The sequence below is a fragment of the Ipomoea nil genome, unplaced genomic scaffold (assembly GCF_001879475.1).
Source record: "Ipomoea nil cultivar Tokyo-kokei standard unplaced genomic scaffold, Asagao_1.1 scaffold2826, whole genome shotgun sequence".
Taxonomy (NCBI): domain Eukaryota; kingdom Viridiplantae; phylum Streptophyta; class Magnoliopsida; order Solanales; family Convolvulaceae; genus Ipomoea; species Ipomoea nil.
Window position 1 is genome coordinate 545,210 of NW_017619254.1, and position 21,854 is coordinate 567,063.

A 21,854-nucleotide genomic window follows, 5' to 3' on the forward strand; every position below is an offset into this window, starting at 1 on the left:
TTTCTTACGTATCATTATTGGTGAGACAAGTCAGATCAAGATGAAAATGTATGTAATACTATTATATTAATCATGAATAAAATATTTGTCACTTATAAGACAAAATGTAATACTTAAGAGTTAACAACTACTTATGAGAGAAACGAAAAATGTCATACTCAAAATGAAAATGTAATATTAGGGTTTAAATAGTTATTTATGAGTGAAAATATAATACTTATGAAAATCGACTTGGTTAATATAATGCTAAAAGTATACAAAAATACTATTGGACTTCGAAAATTTATTCCCAACTTTTACTCCCACTAAGCGTTCAAATTTTATTGGAAGAAAAAAAAAAAAAAGAGTAATGGATAAAAAAATAAAAATAATGACTCCTGTATATTGAGTAATCAAAGCATGTCACATACAGAGTATTAGTGAGTAAAAAATGAGAGTAAAATACTATTACTCAAAAATAAATATGTTGATGCTGTGGTGTAGTGGTTATCACATTAGTCTTACACACTAGAGGTCCCCAGTTCGATACTGGGCAGCATCATTCAAGAACATATTCTCGGAAATAATGATGTTTAAATTAAATTCAGTGGGACCACATCATCCCACCAACTTGTTGAATCTTTTGGGTACTTCGTTTTTCCTATCTTCAATCGATAAGACGAGTGTTTTTTACTCCACCAAACAACCTAATTCGAGTACCACGGATCAAAGATTTCATTTTTTTCCAAGACTGAAACAACAAGAGTTTGATCACTCAAAAAATCAAGATTTAATCATACATCAATTCGTGTGTTTGTGAACTAGAATTCAAGAAAATCAATGGATCCATCGAAAACAAAGACAGAGACATTGGATCGGACACTCCACGCAGTGGGGTTCGAGATAGGCGAGCTGTCGCCGAGCAAGGTGACGGGGCGGCTGCCGGTGACGGAGAAGTGCTGCCAGCCGTTCAAGGTGTTGCACGGCGGAGTTTCGGCGCTGATAGCGGAGGCTCTGGCGAGCATGGGGGCCCACATGGCGTCCGGGTTCCGGAGAGTGGCCGGATTCCACCTGGGCATCCACCATCTGAAGAGTGCCCGGATCGGCGACCTCGTCCTCGCCGAGGCCACGCCGGTCAACGTCGGGAACACCATTCAGGTCTGGGAAGTGAAGCTCTGGAAGGTTGACCCATCGGACGAAGATAAACGAGTGATGATATCTTCTTCTAGGGTTACTCTCTTGGTCATGGCTGTTCCTGAACACGCCAAAGATGCTGATGTTAATCTCAAGAAATTTGCTAAGTTGTAATCCAATTTCATTCTGTTTCTGGGCAATCATAATTTGCAGAATTCTAATCGGAATCAGAGACATAATAAGATTGAATTTTGCTTTGTATTTAGCCTCTATGCATTATCTTCTGATGAATGATTGATTGAACTTTGTTTGGCCTGATCTGGTATTTTGCTTTGCAAACTCAGTTTGAACTTTGAACCAGTGGTTGGGAAATCGGAGCTGGAAACTCAGTAACTCACCGAGTCAAATTTGGCACACACCAAAATCATCACAAAAAATTAAAAAAAAAAAAAAATTAAAATAGAAATTTTTATGCATTAATTATGGAAAGTTTAAATTTATCTATTTTATATGGTTGATTGTTTCGAATATTCAAATATAACTTGTGAGTATAAAATTCATTAAAAAAAATCATTAACAATTTTATATAAAGTAATACACACATTCTTGATTATTCTTGAACTCCTTATCATTTTCTTTTTATTATTCGAGTTTATTCGTGCCCCTTATAATATGTTTGGCTCTAAATAAATTTAATGATAGTTCTAAATAAATTTCTATGACATTATTAATATTTTATTTGAAAAATAACAAAATGTGATTAAATTTTTCCATGCTTAAAACTAAATACTGATAAATATTGTATCAATCGTTTGATGTAATTTTATATGCGGAGTAAAAAAAAATGACGTAGACCCCACAAGGAAATACATAAATGATTTGTTGAATGGTAGGATGGTAGGTATTAGCTACCATTTTCTGGCTAGAAGATGACACAGAAAATTCAAGAGTGTTGTCTATTTCCCCCCAATGATGGCACATCCTTTCTTTGTGGTGGTTGTTTTTTTGTTTTTTTTTTTAATAACCTAATAATTTTTAAAACTTCGCTGTATTGTATAATGAATTTCATAAACTTTCATTTTATGCTCATGAGGTAGGAAGTTTGGCCAATCTATTTTCAAAATTTAATATCAAATTATACATCTCTGCACATAAGAAAGTCCAACCTAAATCCAAACTCTCATTATATCGTTTGAAACAAGTCTTAAATGAAATTTCTCATTTATCAAACCAATGTTCTTGGGACACTCCTTTAGAGATATGCTACGAGACATAAGTGATGCTTTGTTTTTTAGTTGTTTTGTCAAACTAGGTTGTCAGACTTAGTTTTTCATCTGGTAAAATCAGATAAAAAATGATCTTTTAAGATAACATGGTCATCGTGTTACTTAGAACCCATCAAAAATAATTGAGGTGCACATGTAAGGGGCTGATTGAACATATAATAGAGGTGCACATGATTATGCATTTATGCTAATAGTTTTATTTCAAAATGTTGATTTTTTTAAAGACAAAATGTTAAATTTTAATATGTAAACAAACTAATTTAAATTTTATGAAGATGTCATTTTTAGTTTTTTTACATTTATCAGCTTATCAAAATGTTAATTTTACCAAACACTTTCAATCATAACAGCTCTTCGGTTTTCAGCTCTGAGCTTATAGCTTTTCAGCTTTCTCCTCATTTTCCGCTTTCAGTTCCTAGCTTATAGCTTTTCAGCTAGATTTGCCAAACAGAGCCAATATATAAATATTGAGATGGAGTGCATACTTTAATCACTTTCCCCTTTTTAGATTCAATGACTTATTACATTTTCACTTGCCACATCAATAACTACTTTGCAGTTTGAACCTTTTTCCTTTACAAAATTAACCAAATCCTACCACCTACAATGGGGTTGACTCCAAATACTGTACATTCATTGGTCTATTTTGACATAAAAAACAACTTCGATCAGATGCCTTGTTGTTCAGGTTAAGCTTAATCAAATCTTGAATATAATTAGAAAACTATCATATGATGTTACCTGCAGTTCACAGTTTTCTGCAAAACAATGTTTTCCCTGGAAACAATGGGACATTAGGCTCATCAACTTGGTGTCATCCATGGGGACCACTCCACCTTAAACGCTGGTGGTTGGTTTACCACTCTGCACCCAGTTTCATCTGTTCACAATAAAGACCTTTTTTTTTGGCATTATCTCCTGTGAAGGGCTCATTATTCAAACCACTTGGAGGATTAAAAAACTAAAAAGAAAAAAGAAATCAACAGAAGCCTTCTCACTTTTTTCTCTTGGCTTTATCCTTGTATGATTGTCTATAAATTAAGTGTACCAAACATGCGCAGACATATGGATAAGCATTAATTCTTCATTATATTCATAGATAAATAGCATATATGTAGCTGCAGTTGGACTGACTCTCTGTATTCTCACTCTGGAATCTTGAAGAAAATGTTGGCTATTTTTGAGCAATCCATTGCCAAGCCACCACCGGAGCTCAGCCTTCCTTTGGCCGGGCAGCCTGACAAGAAAACCCGGCAAGAAATCGCCGAGATTTTCCGGTCACAGAAGCCAGGGGACTCAACTTTGTACAGACTTCCTAATGGGAACTTCTTGGGGGTAGGTGGTGAAACCCCATCTCATCCTAGGTAATTTACTATAACTCTTTTATTACTCAATACGTTTGATTGAAAAGTCTAAACTGATAGCTGGATTATGATCTGTTTTATATATTATATGCTTAATTGGTTATGTATATTAGGTCTGTGACTGTGATGGAGGATATATTCTGCATATTTTCTGGAGCTCTAGATAATACCTCTGACTTGAGGAAATACTATGGTCTGTCAAGACAGGCCACAGAAGCTATGATCATGGTGGAGGCTTATAAGGTGTTAAGGGACCGCGCGCCATATCCTCCTGATCAGGTCATCAAGGAGCTGCAAGGGAAATTTGCTTTTATCCTCTTTGATTCTAAAGATTCTACTCTTTTTCTAGCCAGGGTGAGTATATGTTAGAATCAAACGCTTACCATTATGTCAAAAGCTATAAAATTGACTGGCTAGTCGTGTTAAATTATGGCAGGATCGCGAAGGAAGTGTGGCACTGCACTGGGGAGCCACTGGTGATGGATCATTGATATGTTGTTCTGATGCAGAGCTCATCAAAGCTGCATCTGGGAAATGTTACACGCCGTTTCCTCCAGGTTTATGCTCGAGGGAGAAAGAAAATCAGCTAGTTTTAGGCTGATATATATGGATTAGTTCTTAGCCAATTATTGCAAGTTATTTGCTGTGTTTTCTGCAATATTTGGTCCTAATATAAAACACTGGGTTTAATTTGAACTGTTGCAGGTTGCATTTTCTTGAGTGAGAGTGGGCTAACCAGCTTTGATCATCCACTTCACAAGGTAAAAGCGATGATTCGCGAGGACGATGATGGCAGTAATGTGAATGCGATTATTTTCCAAGTCGATTTTTACACCAGACTCCATAGCATTCCGCGGAGAGGAAGTGCATCAAACTGGGCAGGCACAACAGTTGTTGAGGGGGAATAGAGACTAGCAAACTTTCCCTTTTTTTGGTGGTAATAAATCAAAGTTTGGTAATAATAATGTGTTATATTGTAAATGATGCTTGAATCTCATTCAACATCACACTTGTGTTAATGTTTTCTCTTTAATCTGTACAACTTTTTGATGCACAAACATGGAATCACACTTGTGTTATCATAAATATATTTTATTTTTGTTAATTTAAATTTACATATGTGAATTGAGAAAATGGGCTATTGGACCTATATACACAAAAATGAAATTGTTTAATTGTAATTTTTTAAAGATTATTTTTAGTATAAAATTATTTGATCATTTTCACTTTTATAAAATGATGATATGATTAAGGAATATATAATTAAAAATTCACTGGGTTGGGCGGTTTGAGCCGGCCTTCCCGACTTGGGTTTCCCTAGTCACTCACAGAAAATCACCAAATTTGATAATTATCAAATTAGAATAGCTCAACGTATAAGCATTTTTATTCCAAATATATATGCCTATCATTTTTGTTTATGGCAGATAATAATTTTCACTGCAATTGATCTGAAACCAGATAAAGCTACAATAATGGCTTCTATATATGTTTCTTCCCTTTAAATTTTTTTATGGTCATCAGGTGGTTTGTTGTCTTTCTTCCTTGTAAACACCATTAATGGTTTCCCTCTGTATAGACTTCATCAAGGTAAATCATAAATTCGTTACAATCTTTTCCAATGCAATTCTGTGGCTTGCACTGATAACTCCCCGGAGTTGGAACTCTTCCGCCGCCGCCGCTGCCGTGTATATCAATTCGTTCGTAGTTACCCCCATCGCCACCGCCGCTTCCGGTCCCATATCCGCTGCCACTACCGCCTCCGGCGGCCTCTCCATCCATACCCAAATCATCCGCAGAACCTCCACCAACACCGCCGCGGCCATATCCTCCGCCACTACCGCCCACAGTCCCTTCACGCACTTTGCTGTAATCTTCCACGAGGCCGCGGCGGGCTCGCAATCCCCAGTGGCCCCAGTGGCCTCGCCACCCCCAGCGCGGCCAGTAGCCTCGCCACCCCCAGCGCGGCCAGTAGCCTCTCCACCCCCAGTACGGCCAGTAGTAATAGTGGCGGTGGCGGCGGCGGCCGTAGTCACCTAAGACGCGAGCCTTGAGGCCACCACCACTGGCGTCTTCGCCGTCAGCGTTGATGGTGGAAATGTGGTCTGGTGAAGATGGATTGGCACTCTGAGCTGAGCTGAGTGACGATAAGGCAAGAAGTAAAGCCACGGAAGCCATGAAAGCCATGCAAGCCAGTTTTGAAGCTGCCATGTTGCGAGTGATCTGATACATACTACGTGAACTTAGAGACGGTGATAGATGAAGTGAGAGAGCTGAGGGGTTTATATACAAAAATGAAGTAACAATAGTGGATGGGTAATAGGACATTAATTAATTTGTTAGGGAGTTTTAAGACATTCATTTAAAAAAGCTTGTAGATAAGTATTGCCAATATAATGGCAGCTTTCATGCATTTGAAATGGGAAGCAAGAGCAACATGAAATTTGCATGGATTTTGTTTTGTTTTTCTGGTAATGCTTAAGAAGTGCTTAATATATACCCACTAGTTCTGCATGACTGGCTAAGAGAATTTGACTTGAAATCGAATACTATTTTTGTTGTTTTATTTTAATATTCTTGACTACTTAGGGAGACATCAAATGAAATTAAAAAGATACATAAAAAATTAATGTAGTACATTCCACCGGGATATACGTATTCGTATCTGATGTGGTAATTGGTAAATGTGCTGATTTCCACAAGTATGTATAAGTCTTGAGGTCGGATCGGTGTATGATCTTTCTCTAGCATGCTTGTTGGTTTAAGGCATATGCTCGGGTAGTATATGAATTGGAGATCAGAAAGAGGATTCCGAGCATGTACGTGTTAGGTGACGATCCAAAAGTCCCTCCCCTAAGCAATATTGTATGCTATATTTATAGGGGAGGGGTGGAGATACATGTCGGGCTGCCAGCATGTCCAACACGTGTCGCACATGCAATACATACGCTCCGGAATGGAGCCTCAACGGCCACATGGATGAAGGTTTATGAGTGCCCGACCCGCTAAGAGAAGGTGGGTGGGAACTATGGCTCGTCAATGAGTTCTAAAGTGTTCATGACCGGGATGTCCATCTCGACCTTACTGGTCGGAGTCAGCACCAAGGCTACATTCAACAACTGAAATACTCCTATGGCTCGGGCGTAGTTTTAGGTCGGGCAACTTGAGATTATGGTTGGCTAATGTTATGTACTACCCGAGGGGCGATATACCAAGGTATATTCCCCATCAATTAATATGACCCTTGGTTAAGAATGACACAAATTCATGCAATGGACGATATATTTGGATAATGAGTTTAGAGCATAATCATTGGTGAGTTTTTACTCCCGTGAAGAGGATAGATGTGGATGAGAGAGGAAAGAAAAAAGAAAAAATCAAGGTTTTTTTTTTTTTTTTTTTTTTTTTTTTGGAAAAGGGTTAAATACACACATCTACTATATCTACTATCTATCTACTATACTAATAAGAGCCCAAGAGAGTTAGGCCTATAATGGGTAGAAAAAATGACGGTCACAAATTTTAATCAAATGAATGGCTCAGATTGATTAAAAGATTGATAAGATTTAAATTTTACACTAAAATTTTCTAAAATACCCACACACCGTTACTAATTCCGTTAAAATTTTAAGAATTGCCGTTAGTTCACTGTTAACTTACTCATTGATTTCAATAAAAAAAAGTCTTAAGTTCGAACCTCATCCCAATCAAAGTTGGCATAATTAGTACTCTATTTTACTCTTATTAAATTATATAAATAATTATTTAGTAGCTACAACAAAAAATTATAGATATGCATTTCTTTAATTTAGAATTATGTGTCCACAATGTCTTTATTCAAAAAAAAAATTATTCATTATCAATAAATTAAATAAGAGAAATAATTGTATTAGTTATATTGTCTTTATTTTTCTACAATATAAAAATTCTTTATATTCAAATTTATTAATTGATTATATTCGCTACATTGTCCTTACAATGTCTTAATTCAGTAAAAAAAATTATTCATTATCAATAAATTAATTAAGAGAAATATTTTCATCAGGTATATTGTCTTTATTTTTCTCAAATGTAAAAATTTTTACATTCAAATTCATCAATTGATTATATTCACTACATTGTCTATTATCTTTTTTGTGCACTATTTTTCTAATTAAATATCAAAGTTATAATACAAAATAATGCTATATATATTTATTTACCAAGTATTTTATTAATACCATGAAAAAATTAAAAAAAAATATATAATTAATTAAAGCCAACCATATTAACTACTTGAGAGATTTTGTGACAAAGAGAGTATTCAAATCACACAACAAATTAAAGTGAGAACTACCTTGCAATGTCCTTGTTTGACAATCAGTAGTTAGCGGATTATATTAGTGGATTTGACCAACGAATTTATTTAATTATTAACATTGGGTAGAAAAAATGACCGTTAAATTATTAAATCAAATGAATGGTTCAAATTCTTCAGGTTTTAATTTTTTTTTTAATGTTTTTCTAATTTATCCTTAATTAACTATACTAATAAGAGCCCAAGAGAGTTAGGCCTATAATGGGTAGAAAAAATGACGGTCACAAATTTTAATCAAATGAATGGCTCAGATTGATTAAAAGATTGATAAGATTTAAATTTTACACTAAAATTTTCTAAAATACCCACACACCGTTACTAATTCCGTTAAAATTTTAAGAATTGCCGTTAGTTCACTGTTAACTTACTCATTGATTTCAATAAAAAAAAGTCTTAAGTTCGAACCTCATCCCAATCAAAGTTGGCATAATTAGTACTCTATTTTACTCTTATTAAATTATATAAATAATTATTTAGTAGCTACAACAAAAAATTATAGATATGCATTTCTTTAATTTAGAATTATGTGTCCACAATGTCTTTATTCAAAAAAAAAATTATTCATTATCAATAAATTAAATAAGAGAAATAATTGTATTAGTTATATTGTCTTTATTTTTCTACAATATAAAAATTCTTTATATTCAAATTTATTAATTGATTATATTCGCTACATTGTCCTTACAATGTCTTAATTCAGTAAAAAAAATTATTCATTATCAATAAATTAATTAAGAGAAATATTTTCATCAGGTATATTGTCTTTATTTTTCTCAAATGTAAAAATTTTTACATTCAAATTCATCAATTGATTATATTCACTACATTGTCTATTATCTTTTTTGTGCACTATTTTTCTAATTAAATATCAAAGTTATAATACAAAATAATGCTATATATTTATTTACCAAGTATTTTATTAATACCATGAAAAAATTAAAAAAAAATATATAATTAATTAAAGCCAACCATATTAACTACTTGAGAGATTTTGTGACAAAGAGAGTATTCAAATCACACAACAAATTAAAGTGAGAACTACCTTGCAATGTCCTTGTTTGACAATCAGTAGTTAGCGGATTATATTAGTGGATTTGACCAACGAATTTATTTAATTATTAACATTGGGTAGAAAAAATGACCGTTAAATTATTAAATCAAATGAATGGTTCAAATTCTTCAGGTTTTAATTTTTTTTAATGTTTTTCTAATTTATCCTTAATTATATGATTATCCATTTAACTTTTTCGTTAAATACCGTTAATTCACCGTTAGTCTAATTCTAATATTAACGTCTAATATAGAATTATAATTACACCATTAATCTAATTCTAATATTAAAGTCTTAATAAAACTTAACCACAAATCCTAATGTTGAAATCTCCTCAAACAATATTAGTATATATTTAAAATTTTATGCCCTAATTTTTATTTGTTCTCCCTTATGTCCCGTATTTGGTTTCAACCATACCTATACAATTATTTTATTGACAATTATAATCAATCTTGACTATATTATCTTGCATTTGTAAACTTATTAGACCTATTTAACCCGCACGGGCTTAGCTCAATGGTTTAGTGGGCAGTATTTGGGAGAAGAGACCAAGGCTTGAACCTCGGCGGCGACAGTACGGGAATTATGTCCAAAGTGGGTAGATTCCTTGTTCGCACCGGCATTTGGTCCTGTCTGCTGAACCATTGAGTCACCGTGATTTACAACTTCCCACAATGCTCTGTCGGGTCAGAATGTGGGGGGCCCTTGGGGTTGGGGACTCAACCTTTGCGAGAAGAATTACCTATTTAAATACGCAAATTCAACCTTCAATTATCTATGCATGAACAATTTCAATATAATCTTGCCTTAATATACTTTAAAGTACTTATTTTAAATAAAAAAAAAACATTGGACATTATCCCAATCGCACAATGCGCGTAAAAAACTAGTAAACTTTATACAATTCAAGAAGTTAATTAGCTCTTTAATTAAACTTTAAAAATTATAATTAAACCTATTAACTTGTAATTTTTGTGCATTCAAACCCAAGAACTGTTGATTTTCAATAATTATAGAACATCTTAAGTGATAGCTGATGTGGCATTTTTAAATAAATAATAATAAAAAATTAATATTAAATTTTTTATTAAAAAAAAAAAAAAAAGGGATGGCAGTCATGATTTGAGGAAATACTATGTATATTATATGCTTAACCGGCTTAATTGGTTATGTATATTCGGTCTTTGATTGTGATGGAGGATCTATTTTGCATCTTTTTTGGAGCTCTAGATAATACCTCTGACATGAGAAAATACTATGGTCTCTCAAGGACACAGAAGCTATGATAATGGTTGAGGCTTATAAGGTCTCTCGCGCCATATCCTCCATCCTGGTCAGGTCATCAAGGAGCTGCAAGGGAAATTTAATTTGCTTTCATCCTCTTTGATTCTAATGATTGTACCCTTTTTTCCGGCAAAAGGGTGAATATTGTTAGGATCAACGCTTACGGCTATGTAAAAAATTATAGCTAATAGTGACTAGTGAATATGTAATTTTATACATTACTTGTGTAGTTGTTAATGCCACATTTTTTAAAAGTGATGGACTTTGGCTTTCAGGAGTCTGTCCAACAATTCCCTAATCACCTGGTGTTGGACTTAACTACCCTTCGAGTCTCCCTTCGACAATATCTATCAATGTTTTCTGCAGATATATGTAGTCATGCTCACGGTTCGGTTCTGGTTCCGACCGGCGGTTCTCGGTTCTGAAATCGGCCGAACTGGATTGGACCATTGTATTAAGGTTCTACTTTCCGTTCAAACCAGATTTTGGTTTTTTTTTTAAAATTTTTTTTTTTTATATAAATTCTATTTTGTATTTTTAAAATCCTCTATTTTGATGCAAAGCTAATCAAAGCTGCATCCGTGAAATCTTACACACCGTTTCCTCCAGGTTTATGCTCAAGTAAGGGAGAAAGAAAATCAGGCAGTTTTAGGCTGATATATATGAATTAGTTCTTAGCCAATTGCAAGTTATTTGCTGTGTTATATTGTAAATGATGCTTGAATCTCATTCAACATCATATCATACTTGTGTTAATATAATGTTTTCTCTTTGAATTGATCTGTAGAACGAACTTTTTGATGCACAAACATGGTATCATAGATTGAGGATCTGAAAATATAAAATAATTGCATATGTAGTATAAAAACATCAATAGAGTATACAATTGTATAGGCCTAGTTTATTTAAATTAAAGGAATATATTTGCTTAACAGGTAAAGGTATATAGTGTAGAGTACAGGGTGGATGGCTAGGCAGGTTGAGGTGGCATGGCTTCTTGGGGGTTGTTATAACTATGAGATCCTTTTGATTGGGGGGAGGTGTGACAAGAAGGGCCAACACAATCCATATGTTGGGGGAATGGGGCTCTTGAAGGAGGCAATCCATGTTGCGTACCACCCCCACCCTCTCCCCAACCCCAACCATCACCCCAACCCCAACCGTAACTCCAATCCTTGCCTCTCCCCCCACCGTGATGCCCTCTAACACCTCCACTACCTTCACCGTACCCAAGACTAGGATTTGTTCCAACACTTCCACCACCACCTCCACCCCCACCCCCACCCCAACCACCACCAGAACCATAATTAGGACCTCTTCCCCGACCATTACTGCCTTCGCCTCCGCTTCTACCATGACCATAATAAGGCCATGATCCCCAACCTACACTAGGACTACTTTCTCCTCCCCCTCCCCCTCCTCCTCCTCCACCACCACCACCACCGCCTCTCCCAAAACCAGGACCATAACTGGGACCGCGACCTCCACCGCCACCGCTGCCTCTCCCAAAACCAGGACCATAACTAGGACCATGACCACCACCTCCACCACCACCACCGCCACCGCCGCCTCTCCCAAAACCAGGACCATAACTAGGACCATGACCACCACCTCCACCACTACCGCCACCGCCGCCTCTCCCAAAACCAGGACCATAACTAGGACCACGACCACCTCCTCCTCCACCGCCACCGCCACCACCGCCTCCCCCAAAACCAGGACCATAACTAGGACCATGAGCACCACCTCCACCACCACCGCCACCGCCGCCTCTCCCAAAACCAGGACCATAACTAGGACCATGACCACCACCTCCTCCACTGCCACCGCCACCTCCTCTCCCATAACCAGGACCATAGCTAGGACCACGAACACCTCCTCCTCCACCGCCACCACCACCGCCCCCTATCCCATAACCAGGACCATAACTAGGACCACGAACACCTCCTCCTCCACCGCCACCGCCACCGCCCCCTATCCCAGGGCCATAACTAGGACCACGAACACCTCCTCCTCCACCTCCACCGCCACCGCCACCGCCACCGCCCCCTATCCCAGGACCATAACTAGGACCACGAACACCTCCACCTCCACCGCCACCGCCACCGCCACCGCCCCCTATCCCAGGACCATAACTAGGACCACGAACACCTCCTCCTCCACCTCCACCGCCACCGCCCCCTATTCCATAACCAGGACCATAACTAGGACCATGACCACCTCCACCACCGCTACCGCCACCGCCACCGCCACTGCCGCCTCCCCCAAAACCAGGACCATAACTGGGACCATGACCACCTCCTCCTCCACCACCACCACCGCCTCTCCCAAAACCAGGACCAAAACCGCCTCCTCCTCCACCCCCACCCCTACCCCAACCCCAAATACCAGGACCACCGCCACCAAACCCGGGGCCAGCAATCCCACCTCCTCCCCCTCCCCCTCCCCCTCCCCATCCACCCCAACCTCCAGGGATACCACCGAAATTAGGACCTTCTCCAAGGATACGAGCTGCTTCACTAGGTTTCAAAACACGACCATCAATCTGTGATTTAAGCTCTTCAATCATTTCTCTTGCACCAATAGAAGCCGTTATTAGCGGGGTTTGCCAAGCTCCATGGGCAGACCAAGTTATTAGCGCTAAGCTTAATAGAGCCACAATAACTATGCAAAACCCTTTTGACGCTGCCATGTTGCGGGTGATCTGATACATGATACTACGTCAACTTAGAGACGGTGATAGTTAGTTGAAGTGTGGATGGGGTTTATATACAAAAATGAAGTCAAAATTAAATAGTCAGTGGCAGCAATTGGGTATTAATTAATTTGTCGGGGAGTTTTTAGACATTTAAAAAGCTTGTAGATGAGTATTGCCAATTAATGGCAGCTTTCATGCATTTCAAATGGGAAGCAAGAGCAACATGAATTTTGCATGAATTTTATTGGCAATACATAACAAGTGCTTAGGCCATCCCAACCCAAAATATCAAATTCTGCATCAAATTTTACACCAAAAGAAATATTTTCAACATATGCTTTCACCAAATTTTTTTTCATCTCCAACTCATTTACACCAAATTTTATTTAATCTCTAATCCATTTACACCAAATTCTATTCATACACTAAAATAATTTGTATTATTATAATTTAAAACTTTAATTTTGTTTACTTTAAATATTTTAATTTAATATAAAATATAATTAATATAAATAATAATATTTAAAATGAAATTTATGTTTTTATGCATTTTAATTTTTAATTACTTTATAGTCCATATTGATCATGTTTTAAACATCTCAATGAGATGTTTAAATATTTATAATTTATTTTTAATAATATAAACTTTTAAAAGAAAACAATTTGACAAATATTTCTTTTTAAGTTCTATACCAAAATGGTGTAAATGAATAGTGTTACACCAAATTTGGTGTAACACTATTATTTTACACCATTTTGGTGTAAAATTTGGTGTCTTTCTTGGAGGAAGGTTGCATCAAATTTTTACACTAAAATGGTGTTTTGGTGCCTTAGAAATAAAAAAAAAACTAGCTAAGAGAATTTGACTTGAAATCGAAAACTGGACTTCCCATTGTTTGGACAACTAACGTGTATGTACTTGTGTTGTTTTATTTATTTATTTATTTTTTGACTTAGCTAGACACCGAATGAAATTAAAAAGATAAATAAAAGATTAACATTATTCTTGTTTAAGAATGACACAAAAATTAATGGATGTGAATAATGGATTTAGAGCATTATTATTGGTGGGTTTTTACTCTGAACTGAATGTGGATGAGAGATAAAAAGAAAAGAGAAAAAAATAAGGTTTTATTGCTAAAATCTGCGCACTCTTTTTTTTTTTTTTTTTCCTTGATTTAAATATAAAAAAAAATAAAAAAAAATCGGTGCATATATGTTGTGTGCACCAGGATAGTAGCCAAATGGTGGGTACCTTTGACTTTTCTTTTTCTTATTTGATTTTTGAGTTAATTCTATTTTTTGTCTTAAATTTATATGTGACAATTCATTTTTAGTTATTCTTTTTTTGAACATTATATTTCAATTTGATCTTAGTATTATTATTATATGATCATTATTGGTTCACCATCAACAAAACCTTTTAAATTTTGTAAAATACAAGTGTATTTAAGTCTTTAATTATGATTTTTTTAAAAAATAAAATAAAATAAAATATAACAGGTCAACACCACTTTGTATAAAAATAATAATAATAATTCAGGATTAAGTCGAATAACATTATTCTACCAGAAGGTATTAATAATAATTCAGGATTAAGTCCAATAACATTATTCTACCAGAAGGTATTTCCTAACTCTGCAAATTTTAAATATTTTCTAGTCTATTAACTCAATAATTTTTTTTTTTTAAATTTATTTCAATCGATCCGGTGGAATGGGTACAGGGTACCCTAAATTGCTAAACATAATATTCTGAAGGGATATGATGTCACATTTGTGCTGAAGGGATTAGAGAGTTAACACATTTGCTAACTTTTTTTTTTTTTTTGAAAATATTTGCTAACTTATTTTATTATTTCTAAATTACATAATTCATTTGCACTTCTAATTGTCATCAAAACGCTTTCTTTCGAGCCTCAGTCAAATTAGATATGACCTCTAGACTACCCGATAAAAATCTTACTCCACTCTTGTTGTAACCCCCAGCTCAAGAGTCATTTTACATAGAATGTAAAGATTCAATCTTTATATTTTTCAGATTAAAAGAAAATGCAAATTTGGAAATTAAACAAAATAAATGAACAACATTCCTTTAATTTGACTAGCATACTTTATGTAAAAATATAAAATTATTGGACTTCCAATGCCAAATTTGAATGAGTCCAAATGTGCAACAAGCTTGTGCACGGGCCAATGTTTTTGGGAGTGAATGTATTTGTCATTCTGTGGTTATGATATGCATGGTGGAGACGGTTGCAAAATGACGTCGTTTTGACTAAAAACGCACGTCTCATTTAAAAAAAAAATAATCAATTTCGATCTCCTCAACAACATTATGTTGTTCATTCATTGTGCATATTTAGTTCATTCATTATGGATATTTAGTTCATTCATTGTGGATATTTAGTTATTCATTTACTGTGGATATTTAATTCATTCATTGTGGATATATAATTCAAATTATGCACACAAAAATGCTATTGTCGAAAATCAAATCTTATTTTTTTTAAGTGGAATGCGCGTTTTTAATCAAAATGACATCGTTTTTGTAACCGTGTGCCGCACCATACATGGTGCACACAGTTGCACAATATAATTTGCGGTTCCAGAGAATATAAGAAAGCAAAAATAGGCCGAACAAAAAATGATGTGACTTTTGGGCTGGCTTTAAGAGATTCGATGCGTAAAATAGTTATAAATTGTACTAATTCGTAACTATACACAATAATATCTTATTGCATAATTATATTCTACATATATTTTTACATTAGTTATAAAATGAGTGACCAAATGATGAAGTTTGTACCTAAAAATTAATTTTCAAGCTACTTTTCAAAAGTGAAATTTACTCATTATATACTATATAAAGTAATGACTGATTAGTTGCAAGATTTCTTTCATAGTTTCATTTAAAATAAAATAAAATAAAATAAAAAACTATATTCATGATGCATCAAAAGTTATATTGTTTGTGTGGACCATAATCCACAAAAATGTAATTAGGCCTTCAAATTTTAAAAAGTTCAATTAAACACATAATCTTATCATTTTGATGCATTCAAATCCAATAGTCGATCACCTACTGATAATACCTAATAATTAAACTTCATATAGTTAAATCGGTCGCCTTCTTCCTCAGTCGAAGAAGGCAATCAACGTCGCCTTATTCTCAATTGAAGAAGACGGCTCTAGTCGCCTTCTTACTGGAGAAGATGGTGATCAAGCGCTGCCTCCTCCTCAACTGTAGAAGAAAGCGACGCCAGCAGTCGCCTTCTCCATTGGAGAATACGACCAATCTGGTCGCCTTTTCATGTGGAGAAGACGATTGGTCCGATCGTATTCTCCGGTTGAAAATGTCACTGGAAGTGCTTTATTTATTTATTTATTATTATTTAATGGTGGTGAACAATGGTTAACGGCAGTCAACAATGGTCAACATCGATAATTTTACCGGTAATTTGTTGGTTACCAGTAATCGGACTTATTTGACTCATTTTGACAAATTCGAGTATTTAATTGCACTATTTTAAAATTCAAGGACCTAGTTATACTTTTGAGTAAAGTTTAAAAGTTTATTTGACTATTTTCGCTATTTATAGCGTTATTTACATCTTGTTCCGAGACCCGTCAAGGCTAAAAAGAAAGTAGAGTTACTCCCACCAAAGGTACCTTGTCATTGTGACAATTTTAAATTTAGTCACAAACTATCATTTTTGCCATTTAACATCTCGGACTATTATTTTTTGGATACTTTTTAGTCCCTCTTGTAACTTTTTCTATTTTTAATAAGAGTAATTTGGTATTTTCATATTTTTCTTTTGTTATTTTTTCAGTTTCATCCAATTTGATTGGTTTAGAATTTTAGGTAACCTCTAATTTTTAGTAACCATATTTTTCAACTAGTTATTAGTAAAGTCCTAAACCAATTAAACTGGTTGAAATATGAAAAATAACAAAAGAATAATATGAATAGACAAAAATACCCTTACTAAAAATAGGAAATGAGAATGACTAAAAATATCTAAAATTTAATAGATGTTAAATAACAAATACAATAATACTAAATTTGAAATTATCATCAAAGACAAAAGACCTTGGTGAATTAAGTCAAGAAAATATTAACAAACTTGTCCTTCAAAAAATTCATGGCGTTATGCGATTCGTAAATCCTAAATCCCTAATACCGAAGAAAATTAAAATATATACTAACAACAAAGCCTACAGAAACTGATATAAAACGCACGCAACACGCAGAAGCAGATTCCATCCCCGTCGGAGTCTATCGGTGTTCAGTGCTCACTGGGAGAGAGAGAGAGAGAGAGAAAGAGAAAGAGAGAGAGAATGGGTGGGGTAAAGGAATTGGAATCGAAGGAAGAACTTGTGAAACTTGTCGCCGATGGGTCGCCGGCGGTTGTGCACTTCTGGGCGACTTGGTGCGAGGCTTCCAAGCACATGGACCAAGTCTTCTCCCACCTCTCCACTGATTTCCCTCATGCCCACTTCCTCAGGGTAAGCTTTCCACTCCGCCCAATTTTATTTTTACATTTATATATATGCAATATGTGGTTGCATACATGTGTCTGTTGTGATTGATTGACTTGTGCTACTAAATCGATTAAGAAAGATTGATATTACTGCTGGAGTTTCGAGTGAGCTATAGATTCTAGTGAATTATAAGCATTTTGTTTATTTTTTTGGGTGCAAATAAGCATTTTGTTTATTGATTGCTCATAGATGGGCCTTAAAACAAATATTCCCATGCGAGACTATCTTGGTAGAAGATTAATCGAGTTTTAATGAGGTTAAGGTCTTGTTGCAATTGTTTTGGTGATGAACCTAGAAAGATTTGATTTTGTGAAGGAAAGCTTTGGTTCTGTTAAAATTGAATCCGAACAATTATTTTGCAAATGAACTGAGAAAGGTTTGGTTTTGTAAAGGAAAGCTTTGGTTCTGTTAAAATGATAACTGCTAACAGAGATGCATAGAGTTCAATGTTGATCTCGAAATTTTTAAATAGGGTGAGAAGTAGAGATGCTCTTGAGTATCATATATGCAACATTAGATATACTATGACCTTGTTGAGATGGTCAATATCTTTGTAAGAATATAATTCAGCCAATTTTCACCTCTAACTTACCGTTTTTATATCTTTTCCCCCCCTGAACTCTAGTATCTTTGTATGTTTTTCCCTTCCCAGGCCATCATCACTCACTATAATTTATGTCATATCAAAAGGAAATCATCTAAATCATTGTTTAATCATCTCTGTATAAAAGTATGCAGACACTTTAGAGTTTAAGGTCCAGGCTAAAGCAAATTTTGCTATAGCTATCCTATTCAGATTGAGCACACATTTATTTTCGTATTTATCCATAGAACAAAGATATTGACTTTTATCCTTTCTGCTATTAGGTATCCATGTTAAATTAGCTCTTAAATTTTAAGCTTCTGAAGTTGATACTTTTGAAAAATAATAACCATTTGCTTGACGTTTTGAAATTATAAAATCCTAAATTTATTATAGGTGAAACTATCCTATTGTAAACTTCATTATATTTGATTCTGTGTTTTGTTTCTTTTGACTTAAGTAGTGATGAATATTCTGATTAGTTGTTACGGTACATGCAAATTACAGAGTTGTTTATGTCTATTTAAAACAAAATTGTATGCTTTAGTTGATGATCCATTCAGTTATTTCTTTGATTAAATGGACACTTGTCACTATCGATATTTGATTTTTCCATGGAAGTATGATATCTGAATTTTCAGGCATAAGCTTTTCTGGTTTAAACCTTTTTCATCCTAATTTCATCTTTTTTTCAAAAATACATACACGCATGCATATACACACATTAAATAGTCGCCTTGTGTAACTACAGGTTGAAGCTGAAGAACAACCAGAAATTTCAGAGGCATATTCAGTGTCTGCAGTTCCTTATTTTGTTTTCTTCAAGGTAACTTGAATTGGATAGTTTTGTGTTGATTCTTCCTCTTTTTTTTTTTTTTTTTTTTTTTTTTTTTTTTAAAAATTTTATTGCAGCATATATTTTTCTTTGAGCTGTATTTTATGGTTCATTTTTGCTGAGGATTTTGAATGGTACAGGGGAAGTTGCAAAAAAGGTTGTTTTAAATAATGGAACATGGGAATCAATTTTTTTTTTTATTTGCTTTCTCTTTTTTCTTAATTAGTTATTTGTATACGATAGAAAGGCATTGGCATCACACCTACTCAAAGTGTTGATATAAATGCTTATTCCTAGAAATATAGTTTCATCTTTTGAAAATTTCTTAAAAGCTTGCGGGTGTGCAATAATCTTGGAGATAGGTTTCTGAGCTAGCAGTCATGACTCATGAAAAATCCTAGAATATGTTTCAAAGAATGACTCTTCGATCTTCACGATTTTGCACAAAGCATCAAGTTTTTCCAAATATCATGCCTTGGTTGTTAATTCTTGTAAATGTTTCCTCTTTCGTCTTGGGGTTATTATGATTTCAGGTTCTACATTTATGCTTACTATATCTAATTATCTAGCGAATGGGGAGGATACCTTTCCATTATGCTCTGTCTCTTCTATTTAATTCCATACAGGATGTACTGCTCTGCTAAATTGTAATTGTTGTTTTTCTTGCTTCTCTTAGGATGGTAAAACCGTTGATACATTGGATGGTGCTGATCCATCTGCTTTGGCCAACAAGGTTTCCAAAATTTATGGGCAAATAACTCCTGGAGAACCTGCTGCTCCTGCTAGCCTAGGAATGGCTGCTGGGCCAACTATTATTGAGACAGTACAAAATCTTGTTAAGAACAATGGCGCTTCTCAAGTTGAGAGCCAAGCACCCTCTGGACTTAGCGATGGACTGAAAACTCGACTAGGTCAGCTAATTAATTCCCACCCAGTCATGCTGTTTATGAAAGGAAGTCCTGGAGAACCTAAATGTGGGTTTAGCAAAAAAGTTGTTGAAATTTTGAAGAACGAGAAGGTCAACTTTGGAACCTTTGATATTCTGACAGACAATGAAGTTCGAGAGGGATTGAAGAAATTCTCCAATTGGCCAACGTTCCCTCAGCTCTACTGCAAGGGAGAGCTTCTTGGTGGTTGTGACATTGTAATTGCTATGCATGAGAGTGGTGAACTCAAGGATGTTTTTAACGATCATGGGGTTGAAATCTCCAGCTCGGACAAGGCTCCCTCAACTGAACCTGGTGAGGGGAAGGGTGGCATTTCTCAGCCCTCGGGCCTGAGTGAAGCACTAACATCTCGTCTGGAAGGCCTGATAAATTCAAGCCCAGTTATGCTCTTTATGAAGGGGAAACCCGAAGAGCCTAGATGTGGGTTCAGTCGGAAAGTAGTGGACATCCTTAACCAGGAGAAAGTAGATTTTAACAGTTTCGACATTCTCACTGATGATGAAGTTCGTCAAGGACTCAAAGTTTACTCTAACTGGTCAAGTTATCCTCAACTGTACATCAAGGGCGAACTTATTGGTGGATCTGATATTGTGCTGGAGATGCAAAAGAGTGGAGAGCTCAACAAGGTTCTACTCGAGAAGGGTGTTCTCCAGAAAGATACCCTAGAAGACCGCCTGAAGAAACTGGTAAATTCTTCACCAGTTATCCTTTTCATGAAGGGTTCCCCAGAGGCTCCAAGATGCGGTTTCAGCTCCAAGGTGGTAAACGCTTTGAAGGAGGAAGGAATCGAGTTTGGATCATTCGATATATTGTCTGACGAGGAAGTGAGGCAGGGGCTGAAGACATTCTCCAACTGGCCAACTTATCCACAGCTCTACTACAAAGGTGAGTTGGTAGGAGGTTGTGATATAATCTTGGAGCTGAAAAACAACGGGGAGCTGAAATCTACTCTATCAGAATAATAAACACAGAGAGTACGATCCGATTTGCTTATCTTAGTAGTTGAACAATATATGCGGTGTTGGCATGCTTTGGTTTAGTGTTCACCATTTTTGGTTATGTTTGTGGTCTTAACTCTTAAGTACTGTGTTTGATTTTAGACAAAAGCTTATCTCTGTCCAAGTGTGGGGTGTTAATCATTTTAGCGACATTTTATATCATACTCGTAGCTTTTTCACGAAAATAAATTTATTTAGTTGTGAGCTAGTACTGCAAATACAATGTTTTATTTGCCAGATTCGCTTGATGTGAAGTGTGATAGACTGATAGGGTACGAGTAGGTTCCAAGTTTAACTTTTCGTGAAAGTTGTTTATTGGCCATTTGACTTTGGTTTAAGCAGATAAGCTATAAGTAAATTAAATTAGTTTATTTTTTATGTGATATTTACTAACTAGGATCACAATTCAGGTTTCACTCTGAACACATCTTTAAGTAACGATTGCAGGCTAAAAAGAAAATCAAGAATAGTGGTTGATAGTTGTTGGGCGAGGACCGGTGAAGGTCAAAGTCCAACAATTAGTGGTGATGAGATTGTTGGGTGGAAGGGGTATATATAAGAGAATAAAGTTGTCCCTTTGTTGTGAATTATAACTTTTAGTATAATGGTAAACGCTATAGATAGTTTTGATTTAGTGAAGTTACGAGTTTGAATCTTAACAAGAGGCAATTAAGATTGGCACGTGTGGGAGGAAGAATTGTTGCACCACGGTAGACCTTTACTCTTTCAATTTAGAAAGATGAGAAAGAAAATATTCTATATGTGTGAACGCACGTAATACAATTTAA

The 21,854-nt window shown here is 35.4% G+C and overlaps 5 protein-coding genes and 1 non-coding gene across 6 annotated transcripts; 4 read left to right on the plus strand and 2 right to left on the minus strand.

Moving 5' to 3' along the window:
• Nucleotides 1-468: 468 nt before the first annotated feature.
• Nucleotides 469-541, plus strand: TRNAV-UAC. The gene has a single exon. It is a non-coding gene; the product is annotated as a tRNA-Val (tRNA).
• Nucleotides 542-586: 45 nt separating this feature from the next.
• LOC109158832 (1,4-dihydroxy-2-naphthoyl-CoA thioesterase 1-like) lies at nt 587-1,433 on the plus strand. The gene is made up of 2 exons (XM_019306726.1): nt 587-724; nt 774-1,433. The coding sequence occupies exon 2, from the start codon at nt 820-822 to the stop codon at nt 1,285-1,287; it is 468 nt and encodes a 155-aa protein (XP_019162271.1). The 5' UTR covers nt 587-724; nt 774-819; the 3' UTR covers nt 1,288-1,433.
• A 2,011-nt stretch (nt 1,434-3,444) lies between these two features.
• On the plus strand, nt 3,445-4,815 carry LOC109158825 (stem-specific protein TSJT1-like). Its single transcript, XM_019306720.1, has 4 exons — nt 3,445-3,763; nt 3,877-4,117; nt 4,200-4,320; nt 4,469-4,815. The coding sequence occupies exons 1-4, from the start codon at nt 3,567-3,569 to the stop codon at nt 4,669-4,671; spliced, it is 762 nt and encodes a 253-aa protein (XP_019162265.1). The 5' UTR covers nt 3,445-3,566; the 3' UTR covers nt 4,672-4,815.
• Nucleotides 4,816-5,114: 299 nt separating this feature from the next.
• LOC109158826 (putative glycine-rich cell wall structural protein 1) lies at nt 5,115-5,991 on the minus strand. Its single transcript, XM_019306721.1, has 2 exons — nt 5,604-5,991; nt 5,115-5,543 (listed from the first exon to the last, which is right to left on the minus strand). Exons 1-2 carry the CDS (start codon nt 5,972-5,974, stop codon nt 5,321-5,323), a joined length of 594 nt encoding a protein of 197 aa, XP_019162266.1. The 5' UTR covers nt 5,975-5,991; the 3' UTR covers nt 5,115-5,320.
• Nucleotides 5,992-11,428: 5,437 nt separating this feature from the next.
• LOC109158715 (glycine-rich cell wall structural protein-like) lies at nt 11,429-13,150 on the minus strand. The gene has a single exon (XM_019306613.1). It carries the CDS (start codon nt 13,148-13,150, stop codon nt 11,429-11,431), a length of 1,722 nt encoding a protein of 573 aa, XP_019162158.1.
• Nucleotides 13,151-17,296: 4,146 nt separating this feature from the next.
• LOC109158821 (monothiol glutaredoxin-S17) lies at nt 17,297-21,271 on the plus strand. The gene is made up of 3 exons (XM_019306715.1): nt 17,297-17,667; nt 19,038-19,112; nt 19,798-21,271. Exons 1-3 carry the CDS (start codon nt 17,500-17,502, stop codon nt 21,028-21,030), a joined length of 1,476 nt encoding a protein of 491 aa, XP_019162260.1. The 5' UTR covers nt 17,297-17,499; the 3' UTR covers nt 21,031-21,271.
• Nucleotides 21,272-21,854: the final 583 nt, after the last annotated feature.

Bases quoted from the DNA above. Each gene is read 5' to 3' on its own strand.
- LOC109158832 (XM_019306726.1), top strand. From the start codon at position 820: ATGGATCCATCGAAAACAAAGACAGAGACATTGGATCGGACACTCCAC.
- LOC109158825 (XM_019306720.1), top strand. From the start codon at position 3,567: ATGTTGGCTATTTTTGAGCAATCCATTGCCAAGCCACCACCGGAGCTC. The intron at 3,764-3,876 runs GTAATTTACTAT...TATGTATATTAG, and splicing joins GAAACCCCATCTCATCCTAG to GTCTGTGACTGTGATGGAGG. The intron at 4,118-4,199 runs GTGAGTATATGT...AAATTATGGCAG, and splicing joins CTACTCTTTTTCTAGCCAGG to GATCGCGAAGGAAGTGTGGC.
- LOC109158826 (XM_019306721.1), bottom strand. From the start codon at position 5,974: ATGGCAGCTTCAAAACTGGCTTGCATGGCTTTCATGGCTTCCGTGGCT. The intron at 5,544-5,603 runs TAGTGGCGGAGG...TGATTTGGGTAT, and splicing joins CGTGAAGGGACTGTGGGCGG to GGATGGAGAGGCCGCCGGAG.
- LOC109158715 (XM_019306613.1), bottom strand. From the start codon at position 13,150: ATGGCAGCGTCAAAAGGGTTTTGCATAGTTATTGTGGCTCTATTAAGC.
- LOC109158821 (XM_019306715.1), top strand. From the start codon at position 17,500: ATGGGTGGGGTAAAGGAATTGGAATCGAAGGAAGAACTTGTGAAACTT. The intron at 17,668-19,037 runs GTAAGCTTTCCA...GTGTAACTACAG, and splicing joins CTCATGCCCACTTCCTCAGG to GTTGAAGCTGAAGAACAACC. The intron at 19,113-19,797 runs GTAACTTGAATT...TGCTTCTCTTAG, and splicing joins CTTATTTTGTTTTCTTCAAG to GATGGTAAAACCGTTGATAC.